The sequence below is a fragment of the Lynx canadensis genome, chromosome A2, assembly GCF_007474595.2.
Source record: "Lynx canadensis isolate LIC74 chromosome A2, mLynCan4.pri.v2, whole genome shotgun sequence".
In the NCBI taxonomy this organism is placed as follows: Eukaryota; Metazoa; Chordata; class Mammalia; order Carnivora; family Felidae; genus Lynx; species Lynx canadensis.
This window is the reverse complement of record NC_044304.2, coordinates 16,677,586-16,691,107: the sequence shown is the minus strand read 5'-3', so window position 1 is coordinate 16,691,107 and position 13,522 is coordinate 16,677,586. Positions and strand designations below refer to the sequence as shown.

The following is a 13,522-nucleotide window of genomic DNA, read 5'->3' as shown; positions in this document are numbered from 1 at the left end:
GTGGCTTCTGAGGTGAAGCCTATCTCTGGGAGAAGCAGCCCCAGGGGCATCAGGTAGAAGAGTCGTCATCTCCCGAGAGGGACCCAGGACAGGAGCCTGGTAGACAGGGCGGAACCACCATGGTTGGAACTACCATGGTTCCCTGAGCAGGGTTTCCCTGCTACATAGTGCGCAGGCATCAGAAAATTCTGGCCCACATAATTCACTGGCTGGACTGGGGAGCAGCAGAGGAGCAGGGCTGGCCGTTGGCCAGCCGTGGTGCCCCCATGGAGCTACAGTGAGAGGGAGCAGGACTGAGGTCCTCTGAGGATGGGCGCACCCGTAAGTGTCTCTGGAACAGGTCAGCCAGCCCGTCCTTCTTGCTGTGCTGACCGTGGGAATGGTGGCCACTTTTTGATATGGGGGTTGGGGAAGTTCTGAGGATGTTCTTTGTATTTCTAGGCCAGGAAACCCAAACTGTGACCATGGAAGGGGAACTAGGTCCCTTTAATGGCAGTTGGCCCAGGTGGTAGTGAAAGGACATGACCAGGCAGAAGGGAAGACAGATTGGGGCCTGTGTCCTCTCCCCATCCCCAGACGTGAGGTCCCTGTGCTGCTGCTTCCTGGCACGACGGCCAACGCTGCCGGGGCTCGGGGCCACCCAGAGGCCACACTAAGCACCCACTGCCCCCTGTAGGCTGGCACGGTTGTCTGGATCGGCATCCTGGTGTACACGGACCCGGCAGGGCTGCGTACCTACCTTGCCGCGCAGGTGACAGAACAGAGCCCGCTGGGCGAGGGCGCCCTGACTCCCATGCCCGTGCCTAGCGGCGTGCTGCCTGCCAGCCACCCGGACCCTGCCTTCTCCATCTTCCCCGCTGATGCCCCTAAGTTGTCCGAGAACCAGACGTTGCTGGGAGAGCCACCCGAGCCTGGGGGTCCAGCAGAGGGCGCCCAGGACAGCCCAGTGCCAGAGGTAACCTGGGGGCCTGAGGATGAGGAACTTTGGAGGAAACTCTCCTTCCGCCACTGGCCTACGCTCTTCAGCTACTACAACATCACCCTGGCCAAGAGGTGAGCTGGGCTGTGCCAGGTGCTACCTCCCCACTCGGTGTCAGCTCACCCGCTCCAGAGGGGGAGACCCACCGGTTTGAATTCTGCGTTTCCTTTCAGAAAAACAGCATAGGGTTGTGAGGTAGGAACTAGGGCTCAAGTCAGCAGCATTGCGCTGTGCTCCAGGGAGTCCCAGGCCGCTGCCAGCCCCTGGGCTGGAATGAGATCGACTCGCGTGGGCCTTCGCCCGCTCTGTGCCACGATGGGTGGTGGGGGCGGCCGGCATTCGGTGGCGGCAGTATGGGTACTGCTGCCTGTACCAGAGCAGGGTTGGGTGCCCTGAGCTGGGCCGGGAGGGACAGGACTCTGTACCGCCCCCACCCACCCAAGACCGTCCCCAGAGGGTGGGCTTGGAGTCCGGCAGGTTGAGCCAGTCCGCCTGGCAAGCGGGGAAGGCCCTTCTGAAGGCACCCCGCCGACCGCGCCCCCCTCCCCCGCCCTCCCCCAGGTACATCAGCCTGCTGCCCGTCATCCCGGTCACGCTGCGCCTCAACCCCAGGGAGGCCCTGGAGGGGCGGCACCCTCAGGACGGCCGCAGCGCTTGGCCCCCGCGGCGGCCCGGGCTGGGTGGGCCCTGGGAGGCCGGTCCCAGGGCGCCGGGGACGGCGCAGGCCCACGGCGACGTCACCCTGTACAAGTAAGGCCCGCGGGGGGGGGGGGGGTCGGCGGGGGGGGGGGTGGTGGTAGGCGGGGGCCGGCGACGCGCCTAACCACGTTCCCGCCCGCGCAGGGTGGCGGCGCTCGGCCTGGCGGCCGGCATGGTGCTCGTGCTGTTGCTGCTCTGCCTCTACCGCGTGCTCTGCCCGCGCAACTACGGGCAGCCCGGCAGCGGGCCCGGCCGGCGGCGGCGCGGGGAGCTGCCCTGCGACGACTACGGCTACGCGCCGCCGGAGACGGAGATCGTGCCGCTGGTGCTGCGCGGGCACCTCATGGTGAGCGTTGCGGGCCGGGGGGGGCGGGGCCGGGGGCGGGGCCAGGTTCTGCCCATGCCCACGTGCCCCGTCCCCGCAGGACATCGAGTGTCTGGCCAGCGACGGCATGCTGCTGGTGAGCTGCTGCTTGGCGGGCCACGTCTGTGTGTGGGACGCGCAGACCGGGGACTGCCTCACGCGCATCCCGCGCCCGGGGTAGGTGCCCGGCCCCACCCGTGCCCCACCCTCCTCCCACACTCCCTGCCCGTCACCCCCTTCCGTCCTCACTCCGTCATCCCGGCCCCCCCCCCCCCCCCGACAGGCAGCGCCGCGACAGTGGCGTTGGCAGCGTGTTCGAGGCTCAGGAGAGCTGGGAACGGCTGTCCGACAGCGGGAAGGGGGGCCCGGAGGAGCCGGGGGACAGCCCTCCTCTGCGGCACCGCCCCCGGGGCCCTCCGCCGCCCGCCCTCTTCGGGGACCAGCCAGACCTCACCTGCCTGATCGACACCAACTTCTCGGCGCAGCCTAGGCTCTTGGAACCCGTGCAGCCCGAACCCCGGCACCGGGCCGGCTGCAGCCGTGCTCGTGACGGCCCGGGCTATGACTTCAGCCGCCTGGTGCAGCGCGTGTACCAGGAGGATGGCTTGGCGCCGGGGCCCGCGCCAGCCCTGCGCCCGCCCTCCCCTGGGCCCGGGCCGCCCCTGACCCCTGAGGAGGACGGGGTCTGTCCTCCAGAGAAGGGCTCCCCGTCCCTGGCCTGGGCTCCCAGCGCAGACGGCTCCATCTGGAGCTTGGAGCTGCAGGGCAGCCTTATCGTGGTGGGGCGGAGCAGCGGCCGCCTGGAGGTGGGCAGGGACCCCGGGAGTGGGCAGAGGGCAGTCCCCACGCGGCTTTGAGGGCCTCCCCGGCCCACAGGTGCTCACCGCCTCTGGGTCTGCAGGTGTGGGACGCCATCGAGGGCACGCTGCGCTGCAGCAGTGAGGAGGTGTCCTCGGGTATCACTGCCCTCGTCTTCCTAGACAAGAGGTGAGAGCACTGGGCTGCTTGCCCTGTCCCTAGATGTTCCCTTCCTCGTCCCTTCCCGGTACTCAGCCCCACATCTGTGAACAGGGGTAAACCACACAGTGGGAGGTGACCACTAAAGCCCTCAGAATAGGCCCTTGACCACTGTGACAGCATGCAAGAGGGAAACCACAGAGTTTTCTTTCCCCCATTAGCCTATCACTGCTGACCTGATCCGGTCTTGGCTGCATTTTCAGTGGCAGAAAAATGCTTTTTCAGCAGAATTTTTGTGTGAAAACTTCCCTTCCTGGTTGGTGCTGGACACCTCCCTCGCCTCCTTCCTTGGCATGCCTGTTGGCTGTGGGTGCTCCCTGGACTCCACCTGCTCACACTGCCTGCGGGCCCGGCCACCAGAGCTTTTGCTCCCTGTTCTGGGCTGATAAACCCAGGACTCGCTGCGACCAGATGCCTCCTCAGCACTTCACCTGTCCGTCCGTGCTGGCCCTGCCCTCCGGGGTCCCTGATATCTAAGCTAGAGCTGGAGCCTTTTTCTTCTCGGGGCCAGGGTACCCATTGCCCTTAGCGCTCAGGTTCTGGTGGCTGCTGTTGTTATTTTTGCCCCGTTAGGCTGTGATTGCAAAGGCCATGGCTGATACCCTCCCCTTCAGCCTGGCCAAGTTCTTTGGGTCCCTTCACACTTGTAAATTCTTCCCCGCTGTTTGTTTCATCAGGTTTAGGGAAGGCCCCCAGGTCTCGGCCGAGCCCTCTGACACGATACTTTTGCAGGCTTTGGCTCAGGCCCTTCAAAGTCAGGGCTTGTAGGCCTTTTGCTGGAGTAAGATTTTATTTTATTTTTTTACTTTTTTTTTTTTTAAGTTTATTTTTGACAGCGACAGAGACCCAGAGCTCGAGCAGGGGAGGGGCAGAGAGAGAGGGAGACAGAATCTGAAGGAGGCTCCAGACTCTGAGCTGTCAGCATGGGGCTCAGACGCTCAACCAAGTGAGCCACCCCTATTTTGTTTTTTAAAATTTTTTAATATTTATTTTTGAGAGACAGCAAACAGGGGAGGGGCAGAGGGAGAGGCTGACAGAGAACCCGATGAAGGAGCTCCAACCCACAAACCAGGAGATCATGCATGACCTGAGCCAAAGTCATGCTCAACCAACTGAGCAAGATTTTTTTTTTTTAAATGTTTTTATTTTTGAGACAGAGCATGAGCAGGGGAGGGGCAGAGAGATGGGGAGACACAGAATCTGAAGCGGGCTCCAGGCTCTGAGCTGTCAGCACAGAGCTCGATGCGGGGCTTGAACTCACTAGCTGTGAGATCGTGACCTGAGCTGAAGTCGGACGCTCAACCAACTAAGATTTTAAACTCCTGGAGTTTAAAATCCAACCCCTGGAGTAAGATTTTAAACTCCACTCACTTTGAGGTTTTGGGGCCACTGGGCAAATGCCCCCACCTCTGCTTAGGAATTCCTGGGCTGTGAAGAAAATCTTTTCTTTGTGAAAAAGGACGTAGAGTGGGTGGTACTTGGACTGAAGCTGCTTTAAGAGGGGACGCCCAACAGTACCTCCTGTGGCTCCGACACACAGCCTTTCCTTGGGGCTGATTTCCCCTCCTCAGAAGCCCCTCTGTGAGCTCCAGGCCGTGGAGGGGAACCCCACCCAGCACGTGCTTGTTTTTTTAACTTCCAGTCTCACATGATGTTCTCCAGGTACCACCTCACACACTATCCCTCGTGACTACCCTGTAAGGTGGGCAGTTGTCCCCATTTCACAGATGAAGAGACTGAGACACAGAACAGAATTGTAACCTGGGTCCCTCGGCTTCAGCATGTTCCCCAGCCCCTGCGCTTGCCTCTTGGCCACGGTCCCTACGTCTGGTGGAGTTGACCTGGCGGGTGCCCACAGTGCTCGGCCCCGGGCCTGGGCGTTCTGAGGGAGAGCCATCAGCGGCCACTCTTTTCCAGGATCGTGGCTGCCCGGCTCAACGGTTCCCTCGATTTCTTCTCCTTGGAGACCGGCACTGCCCTCAGCCCCCTGCAGTTCCGAGGTCAGAGGGCCCAGGCTGGGTGGCTGAGTGCGTGCACCTGGCAGGTGGAGTGTGGTGGCTGCCTGCACGGTGTCTTCTCGGAGATCCCTGACTGGGCCTGTCGTCCCCAGGGCGGAGCAGTTCCCCCGCATCCCCTGTGTACAGCAGCAGTGACACGGTAACGTGTCGCCTGACCCACACCGTGCCCTGTGCACACCAGAAACCCATCACGGCCCTGAAGGCGGCAGCTGGGCGCCTCGTGACTGGGAGTCAAGACCACACGCTGAGAGTGAGTCGGCTCCATCTCTTGGGTGCCGGGTGGCCTGCCACAGGTGGTGGGGGGCATCCGGGGGTCAGCCAGGGAGGGGATGCAGGAGGGACTTCCTGGCCCACATGTAATTGGGAAAATGCCAGAGGTCAGAACTTGATGCCCGTCCCTGCCCCAGGTGTTCCGTCTGGAGGACTCGTGTTGCCTCTTCACCCTGCAGGGCCACTCGGGGGCCATCACAACCGTGTACATTGATCAGGTGAGGGGGCCGTGTGTGGGGTGCAGGGATACCAAGCCATGGGTTTTGTTTCTGACTCTCAGCAGCTGGCCCTCAGAACCTGGGAAGCAGTGAGGATCCCTACTCCCAGGGCACCGGGACACCCTTGGGTCCAAAGGTGTTCCACCGGTGACCCGGCTCCCTTGGGCCTATTCCTTTAGACCATGGTGCTGGCCAGTGGAGGACAAGATGGGGCCATCTGCCTGTGGGATGTACTGACTGGCAGCCGGGTCAGCCACATGTTCGCTCACCGTGGGGATGTCACCTCCCTCACCTGCACCACTTCCTGCGTCATCAGTAGTGGTCTAGATGACCTCATCAGCATCTGGGACCGTAGCACAGGCATCAAGCTCTATTCCATTCAGCAGGTGGGCACACTGGGGGCCACAGGACTGTTGGTGTTGTAGAGAGGGATTCAAGACACTAAGTTATCCTGTCTTTGCCTCTAGGACCTGGGCTGTGGAGCAAGCTTGGGTGTCATCTCTGACAACTTGCTGGTGACTGGCGGCCAGGGCTGTGTCTCCTTTTGGGACCTAAACTACGGGGACCTGTTACAGACTGTCTACCTGGGGAAGAACAGTGAGGCCCAGCCCACCCGCCAGATCCTGGTGCTGGACAATGCCGCCATCGTCTGCAACTTTGGCAGCGAGCTCAGCCTGGTATATGTACCCTCCGTGCTGGAGAAGCTGGACTGAGGCGGGGTGGGGGGCAGGAGCTGCGGTGCAGAGCTGAGGCTTCTGGAAGCTGCCTCTAGAACTGTTCTGCCTCGTTGACTGTAATATTAAAGGTTTTTTTGGTTTTTTTTTTTTTTAAATCCCATCTGTCACGGGCCTTTCAAACCACTTGCATCTTCCCCTCGAGCTGCTCCATCACTTCTGCGTGCCCTCCGTGTGCCTGAACCCCAGCACTTAGTCACATGCTTCTGAGAGCTGCTCCAGGCAGGAGCTGTACACGACTGTAGAGGGGTGGTTACAGGGTGGAGCAGTCCAGCAAGCCAGTGCTGCAGGCCTTCTTTCTTAACCTTTCCGAGGTGTGGACACCAGGGGGAGACCCCACTGTCGTCCTCCTACCTGTCCACGTCCAAGCTTGCTAAGAGGTTCCGGCTCCCTCCCTAAGGCAGCAGTGGGCAGACACTGGCCACAGAACGGGTTGGTTGATTACTTTAATAGCAAAGAGCTGAAAAATGTCAGGTCCCACAAAGGAGAACTTGACCCAAGGGCCGCGATACGTCTCAACCCCACAGGGGTGCGGGCTGGGCCAGGTAGGGCTGAAGGCAGTGGGAATGGGAGTGAGAGGCCAGGCCCACCTGAGAGGCCCTGCTAGGCATGGGCAGACCGGCGTGGGAGATGATGTGGCGGAAAAACCGGGTAGGCAAAGCCTGTTCAGGTCTTGTTGAGCGTCCAGAGCGGATCCAGAAGACTAAGGGGGTCATCGGTGGGCCTGGCAGCCCGCAGACCCTGCCCATTATGGGCCTGCAGAAAGTTCTGCTTGCTCATCCGCTGCTTTCCTCGCAAGGAGCTGTCCAGGGAGAAGGCCTCCGGAGTTAGGGAGGCCAACAGCTCCAGGGAGGAAGAGGGGGGCCCCAGGCTGGGAGGCGCAGGTGCTGGCTGTTCCTCCTCAGGCTGGGGGACCTCGGGCAGCGGTGAAGAGAGAGGGGGTGGGGAGGAGGAGGGGAGCTGGGCAGACTCCGGGAGGCTGGCTGGCGGCAGGCCTGCGGGCTCTACAGGGGCAGGGAGGCCGGCAGCCGGAGAATCCAGGCCCCCAGCAGGCCGAATGCTGAGCTTGGCGATGGTGGCCTGGATGGAGCTGATGGGCACGTCTCCACCAAGAACCAGGTCCTGGGAGTCCTGAGGAAGGTGATTCTGTGGACACAGAGGCACGTGAAAACGAGTCCACGGGGCTGTGGCCGGCCCAGCCGCCCCCAGGGGCGCCTTCCTCACCTTCTGACTGCTGCCTGTGCCGGCCGGAGCCCTGCCCGGAGGGGGCACACCGTGGCGCTGCAGCACTTGCTCCACGTGTCTCACCACCGCCTCGTGGCAGAACCTGAGGTGCAGCTGCAGCGGTGCCCCCGGCCCGGTCAGCTAGGCGGGGCCTCGTCACCCCCGGGGCAGGCCCCCCGCCCCGTCCAGCGCCCACCGGCCCAGCCCCTTACTTTCTCCTGCAGCATGTGTTTCCTCTGCTGCCGCATGCGCCGCACCAGCCGGGGCAGCTCGGGGATCCCGTTTCCGGCCTCTACCTCCTGCACAGCCGCGTAGAGCAGCGCAAAGGCCCCGGTCCGGCCCACCCCGGAGCTGCGGCGGGAAGGGGGCGTGAGGCCGGGGCCGGAGGACCCCCGCGGGCGAGTGCCCGCTCCTCGCTCCGTGCCTTACCTGCAGTGCACGATGACCGGCGTGTGCAGGGGCCGCTGATGCAGGTAGTGCGCGTGCACCTCCTGGATGAAGCGCAGCAAGTTGCTGGGGCTGTCGGGCAGGCCTCTGCGGGGGTGGGGGCAGGACCCGTGAGCCGGAGGGGGACCCCATCCGACGCCCCGACCGTCCCCACCCCGGGGCAGCAGACGCACAACTCGGGCCACGTGGGGAAGTGGAGGTGCACGAGCGAGCGCTTGAGGCTCTGGTCGCGGAACTGCAGGCTCAGCACGCGCTCCACGTGGGTCTCGGTGGCGCGGACGCTGCTCAGCGCCAGGCTCAGGGCACCGTGCACCATGGGCTGGCCCCTCTCAGTGGGGAAATAGCGTGCCACCTTTTGCTGAGAGAAAACAGATGAGGCAGTTAGGGCTCTTTGCAGGGTCCTTCTTGGGCACCCCCTGCCCCCTCTTACCTTCTCCGGCACCCCTCCCTCCCCCCTTACCTTCTCCATCTCAGCCTCAGACACCAGCATGACAATGACCGACACCTTCTGCTCGTGCACCATGAGCCAGAAGTCAGCGGCTGTGCCGGGCAGTGGTGCCTGGGTGGCCACCAAGGGCGGGCAGTACGGCGAGAGCCCCTCCACGCGGCTGGCGTTGATGTAGTCATCCTTGCCCGAGCGCAGCACCACGCGGTTACTGTCATAGGGCATGACGTCCTGGTGCCGGTTCTTCAGCGAGTAGCAACGCGCGATGGCGATGGACCGGCCCCGGGCGTCCTGTTCCTGTGCTTCCTGCAGCTCTCGCCACACGGCGTCCAGAGCCCCTGCGTCGCCCAGCTGGCCCCTGAAGGCCTCCAGCTCCTGCTGCAACTGCTGCAGCCTCTCGGGGCGCTCGTAGGGGTCCCGCTCAATCAGCCGCAGGGCCTGTGGCCGGCGGCCCTCAGCCGCGTCCACCTTCGTAGGCTGCAGCAGGGGCTGCCCACCCCCGGGGGGCTGTGCGCCCCCGTGCTGACTCTCAGGGCTGGAGGAGAGCAGGTCCGCGGTCGCGGTGCCCCGGCGCGCGCACGGGGGCGGCTCTGCTGCGGGGGGCTGAGGAGGTACTGGGCCAGGCCCTGGTGATGGGGCCGGAGAAGGCACCAGGTGGGGGTTGGGCGGGGGCTGGCCAGCAGGTGAGGGACCTCGAATGGAGAGAGGGGCTGCCTGGGGGCCCAGAGGCCGGGAGGAAGGGGCAGGACCATATGCCAAGGTGGGATGGGGAGACTGAGGTGGCCCAGGGCTGGGGAAGGGCAGAGCCCCTGAATGGGGGGGCAGAGGGTCCTGAGAGGGGCCCGGGTAGAGCGGTGTGTGCAGGGGCGGCGTTGGCTGTCCCAGGACACCAGGCTGAGGGGTAAAGGGATAGGGAGGCTGGGGGGGCTGGGAGGGCTGGAGGGGTACCCGCCCTGGAGCCTGGGGTGGGAAGAGGTTCGGATGCTGGAGTGGAAGGGGCTGCTGGGGGGGCTGGGGCCCAAATGCTACTCCTGTGGGATGAGGCTGGGGCTGGGGCTGGGGCTGGGGCCCCACCCTCGGGGCTGGAAAACCTGGGGGAATCCCAGGAGGAAAGTGGTGCTGGGCAGGGGGAGCTGTGAGGGGTTGCTTGGTCCCCAGAGGGTAGGTGTAGGGTGCAGGGAGCAGTTGTGGCTGTGGTGGGGACACCGGGAAGCAGGGCTGGGGAGGAGCAGGGCTAGGGTTTGGCCGTGGTGCCGTGTGGCTGGAGATGGGGGCCTGGATGCTATCTACCGTGGTGGTGGCTGGCCGAACCCCCATGGCCAACTCGGGGCCCGAAAACTGGGGAGGTGGGGCTGAGGGTAGACCTGCCACCGGCGGGGGTGGCCCTACCCCCGCATAGGGGCCGCTCACCACGCCGTGCTGTGGGGAGGATCGGGGCACGAGGCCCAGCTCCGGTGCGTAGGCAGGGGCCGGGTAGAGGGCAGGTCCGGGGGCCATGGCCATTGCAGGGTGTCCTGGGGCCTGGGGGACCCTGGGTGGCAATACCTGGGTGTGGCCCGAGTAGGTACCAGGAGGTAAGGGTCCTGAGAGATAGTGGGGTCCCGGGCCTGCAACACTGGGGAAGGGGCCGGGAGGAAAGTGGAGAGGGGCGGCGGCTCCCAAGTAGGTGTCGGGTGGCCGCGGGCCGGCCACCATGTCTGGAGGCAGGCTACGCAGCTCTTCAGGCAGATCTCCTGTCTCTACCACCTCTCCTTCCTCCCTCCGGGGCAGCAGTGGCTTCGGGGCGGTGGGCCGTGGGGGTGGCTTCTTCTTCAGCTCCCTGCAGAACGAGGTGAGGAAGTCATGGAGCCAGACCCCTGTCGGCCTAGCCTGGGGTGTGGGGCCACACCCACCTGTCCAGGAGCTGCTGGCGGGCAGCCTCTCGGGCCTGGCAGGTGGACTGGGCCCGTTCCAAGAGGGCAGCCACCTTGCTCTCCAGGTCGGCATAGAAGTCCTTGCCCTCCTGGGACTTTTTCATCAGGTCCTCATAGGCTTCACAGGAGGCCACCAGGGTCTGCAGTGTGGACTTCCACCTGGGGGGCAGAAGGGCCAGCACGAGGTGAGCAGCTTAGGCCGCGCTCTGGGCGGGAGGCTGGGCAAGAAAGAGCAGGGGGCCGGACACTGACTTTTGGTCCAGGTCACTAAGCACCCGCCGCACGGCCGCGTACTGCACGTTGGCCTCTGTCAGTGCCCGCAGGACGTTGTCCTGGGCCGCCAGGTTCTGCTCCAGGTACACCCTCAGCTGGTCATACTTCTTCAGCTGCTCCTCGAACAGCTTCTGCGGGAAGGAGGCGGAGGACAGACACTCAGGGCCTCGCCGCTTACAGGCGGAGCCCAGAGACACTCCCCCTGCTCACCCACCCACCTTTATCTCCGAGTGGTCCGTGGTCACCAGTGACGCGGTGATGTCATCCTTCTGGATAAGCTCACGCAGCTGCTGCTCCAGGGACACGCGCTGGTCCCGCATCTCCTGCACCTTGGCCAGGATGCGCTTCAGATTCTGCAGCACGGCCTTGTCCTCTGGGAGCAGCAGTGGTCGTGAGCCTGGAGCCTCCAGCCCTGCCTCCCTTGCCCTGGGGAGGGGAGGGACTCACCTGGGGTGAGGGCTGGCGTGGGCAGGGCAGCCCGGACCTGGTCCAGCGGCCCGCTGAGCAGGCGCAGGTTACCGACGTGCAGATTCATGGCGCGGTGCAGCTCGCTGTTGGTGAAGGAGGCCTTCTCGTGGACCTCCATGTACTTGGCCCAGTCTCGCCTCACCTCGGCCAGCTCTGCCTTGCAGCCGGCCCCTCCCGCCAGGCTGGCCCCGGCCTGGCCCAGGGTCTCCTGCAACTTCTGCTCAAGCAGCTCATCCTCCTCCAGCAGCTCCCTGATGTCCTTCAGGGAGGCCTCCACATCCGTGAACACACCTGACAGCACTAGGGGGTGTCGGGGGAGGGGGGGGCGCAGTTCCTGAGGTAGGCACACTAGGCACCCGTTTGTGTCCATCCTCAGGGAGACAGAACCACCCACTCAGTCAAGGGCCCGTGTGTGACCCAGTGCTCGCCGAGCAGGGCACACAGGGTGCAGGGGGGATCCACGGAGGGATGGAGGTGGGCGCTCCTGCCTAGTGCTCAGAAGTCTAACCTCTGTCCTCGGGGAACAGAGGACACGGAGGCGGCCACTACAGGTGACCTCCGCCACCCACTTGTTTCTCCCCACTTGCTCACCCTGCATGGACTGGACAAGGTTCCTGACGGTGTCGGGCCGGACACTGAGAGCGGCACACTTTTCCATAAGCTGGGGCGGGATGTGGCTGTACGCATCAAGGTTGTCCACGGTCTCCGGATCCAACTGCATCGAATCCATGAACTGGCTGTGAGGGCAAGAGGACCAGGTGGGTGTTGACCTAACTTCTCACTCCTCTCCCGAGAGCGAGCCCCACCACTGAAACTGGGTCTGAGGTCCTAGCAAAGGGCAAGTTCGCATCCTGACTCTACCACTGGAGGTCTTGACCTGGCCCCACAGAACAGACCCAGGGCACTGGTGAAGAAAATGCGACAGAGGGACACTGTCCTCCCAAGACATGTGACTTTCACCCTCTAAATCCAGCACCCGAGACCACGGGCAGGAAAAGCAGTACTAGGAAACCTGGGGCAAGAGGACATTCGTTATTCCTTTCCCTGCTGCAGGCAGCACTGGGGACCCCACAGACATCTGCTGTGTCACCTCCAGCCCCACACTCACTCCAGGACTTCATTCTTGTCCTCAATCTTGGCCATCATCTCCCGAAGCAGCTTGGCCTTCTCCTCACTGCAGAAGTGACAGAGCAGTTGTTGGAAACCTATGTCCTGAGACATCCCAACCCCACGTGTGCTAAGAACGGGGCCGGCCCCTCCCGCCCACCTGTACAGTGACGACGCTTCGTGGGCAGCCATGGGTACCAGTTTGGCAAAGATGTCAGGGCCCGTGACGGCCGGGTCTGTGGGGTTCACTGGTAAGGGCTTTACCAAGGGGGCACCTGGGAGGGAGAGGAACAACTGGAGACCAAGTCCACACAAGCGGAGTCTGCCTCTGTTCTGTCCTCCCGTCTTCACCCCCTACCCCAAGCCTCAGCCGCGGCTCAGCTCCAGACCTTTCACGGGCTGCAGGGTGTCCAGTACTGGGACAGCCTCGTGGTAGATGAAGTCATTGTCCTTTTTGGCAGAATTGTACCTGGGGTCAGAAGGGGAAGTGGAGAGTCCAGCAATCAGCAGGGATCCAGGACCTAGCGTCCCAGGGGGCCCACTATTCTCAGGTACATGATGCAGGCAAAGGGCCAAGACCCTTCCCAACAAATAGGAACCAGGGCCACCACCAGCCCCACAGACTCACTTTCCCCCAATGACATCCATAGTGAAGCGAAGTGCATCTTGCACAGTGTCAGGCTGGCCCTGTAGGACAGGGAAGGTGGGGGGGGACGGGGAGTGGGGAGGACACTCAGCACCAAGTCAAGCCGGCGTCAGGACAACCCTCAGTCCCACCATGTACTCTCAGGGCTCTGAGGGGCAGCCATGCTCTTCCTCAGCTTTACCTTGGCTAACTTGATGGCTTCATTAAGCTTGTCCAGGGCACTCTGGAAGTATGCGACCTGTACGGGGCAGCAGGCAGAGCCCGGTCCATCCTTCCCTCCTCCTGCCACCCCATTAAGCCCTGCCTGGCCATCGGGTGACCCATTAGAAGACCAGAAGCTGAGGAAGCAGCCAGGCACCAGCCAAGCCAACAGCTTAGTGTCACCCCCTGCCCCACCTCCTCAGGCCTCTTGGGATCAGGGTGAAAACAGATGGGACAACATAAAAGAAACACCAGGCCTACAGCCAGCGGTGGCCAAGGATGTGGGCGTGAGGGACGGCCAGGACAACCTCTCCTACTCCGTAAGGGAAGTTTCCCCTCTAGCACCCCCTAGGCTGCACTTAGTCCTAACCCCCTGCCGTGGCTCACTCACCCGCTCCCCGAACTTCTGCTGCTCCTCAGCCTGCTTCCCCATGTGCAGCTGGCGAGAGAGAAGAGACGCCACCACTTACTTCCCAGCTGTGGCAGCCCCACCCCCGGC

The 13,522-nt window shown here is 63.4% G+C and overlaps 2 protein-coding genes and 1 long non-coding RNA gene across 6 annotated transcripts in view; 2 read left to right on the top strand and 1 right to left on the bottom strand.

Moving 5' to 3' along the window:
• The window catches only part of LOC115508009 (SREBF chaperone), a 72,647-nt gene extending 66,250 nt beyond the window's left edge, over window positions 1–6,397 (top strand). For all 3 annotated transcript variants that reach the window (XM_030306441.1, XM_030306440.1, XM_030306442.1), the window contains exons 13-23: window positions 677–1,053; window positions 1,541–1,729; window positions 1,823–2,024; window positions 2,104–2,219; window positions 2,326–2,848; window positions 2,944–3,029; window positions 4,977–5,059; window positions 5,170–5,327; window positions 5,485–5,565; window positions 5,745–5,951; window positions 6,033–6,397. In XM_030306441.1, coding sequence (XP_030162301.1) covers window positions 677–1,053; window positions 1,541–1,729; window positions 1,823–2,024; window positions 2,104–2,219; window positions 2,326–2,848; window positions 2,944–3,029; window positions 4,977–5,059; window positions 5,170–5,327; window positions 5,485–5,565; window positions 5,745–5,951; window positions 6,033–6,278 — 2,268 coding nt within the window. In that variant the 3' untranslated portion in view covers window positions 6,279–6,397. The remainder of the gene's footprint in view (window positions 1–676; window positions 1,054–1,540; window positions 1,730–1,822; window positions 2,025–2,103; window positions 2,220–2,325; window positions 2,849–2,943; window positions 3,030–4,976; window positions 5,060–5,169; window positions 5,328–5,484; window positions 5,566–5,744; window positions 5,952–6,032) is intronic.
• A 335-nt stretch (window positions 6,398–6,732) lies between these two features.
• PTPN23 (protein tyrosine phosphatase non-receptor type 23) overlaps window positions 6,733–13,522 on the bottom strand; it is a 34,984-nt gene continuing 28,194 nt past the window's right edge. For both annotated transcript variants that reach the window (XM_030306439.1, XM_030306437.1), the window contains 17 exons: window positions 13,415–13,462; window positions 13,004–13,060; window positions 12,805–12,863; window positions 12,566–12,645; window positions 12,337–12,451; window positions 12,178–12,243; window positions 11,661–11,806; window positions 11,049–11,369; window positions 10,820–10,974; window positions 10,581–10,732; window positions 10,308–10,487; window positions 8,431–10,234; window positions 8,144–8,328; window positions 7,953–8,057; window positions 7,736–7,874; window positions 7,524–7,637; window positions 6,733–7,445 (listed from right to left, as the gene is read on the bottom strand). In XM_030306439.1, coding sequence (XP_030162299.1) covers window positions 6,966–7,445; window positions 7,524–7,637; window positions 7,736–7,874; window positions 7,953–8,057; window positions 8,144–8,328; window positions 8,431–10,234; window positions 10,308–10,487; window positions 10,581–10,732; window positions 10,820–10,974; window positions 11,049–11,369; window positions 11,661–11,806; window positions 12,178–12,243; window positions 12,337–12,451; window positions 12,566–12,645; window positions 12,805–12,863; window positions 13,004–13,060; window positions 13,415–13,462 — 4,206 coding nt within the window. In that variant the 3' untranslated portion in view covers window positions 6,733–6,965. The remainder of the gene's footprint in view (window positions 7,446–7,523; window positions 7,638–7,735; window positions 7,875–7,952; window positions 8,058–8,143; window positions 8,329–8,430; window positions 10,235–10,307; window positions 10,488–10,580; window positions 10,733–10,819; window positions 10,975–11,048; window positions 11,370–11,660; window positions 11,807–12,177; window positions 12,244–12,336; window positions 12,452–12,565; window positions 12,646–12,804; window positions 12,864–13,003; window positions 13,061–13,414; window positions 13,463–13,522) is intronic.
• Window positions 11,737–12,491, top strand: LOC115508054. Its single transcript, XR_004343141.1, has 2 exons — window positions 11,737–11,827; window positions 12,123–12,491. It is a non-coding gene; the product is annotated as an uncharacterized LOC115508054 (long non-coding RNA).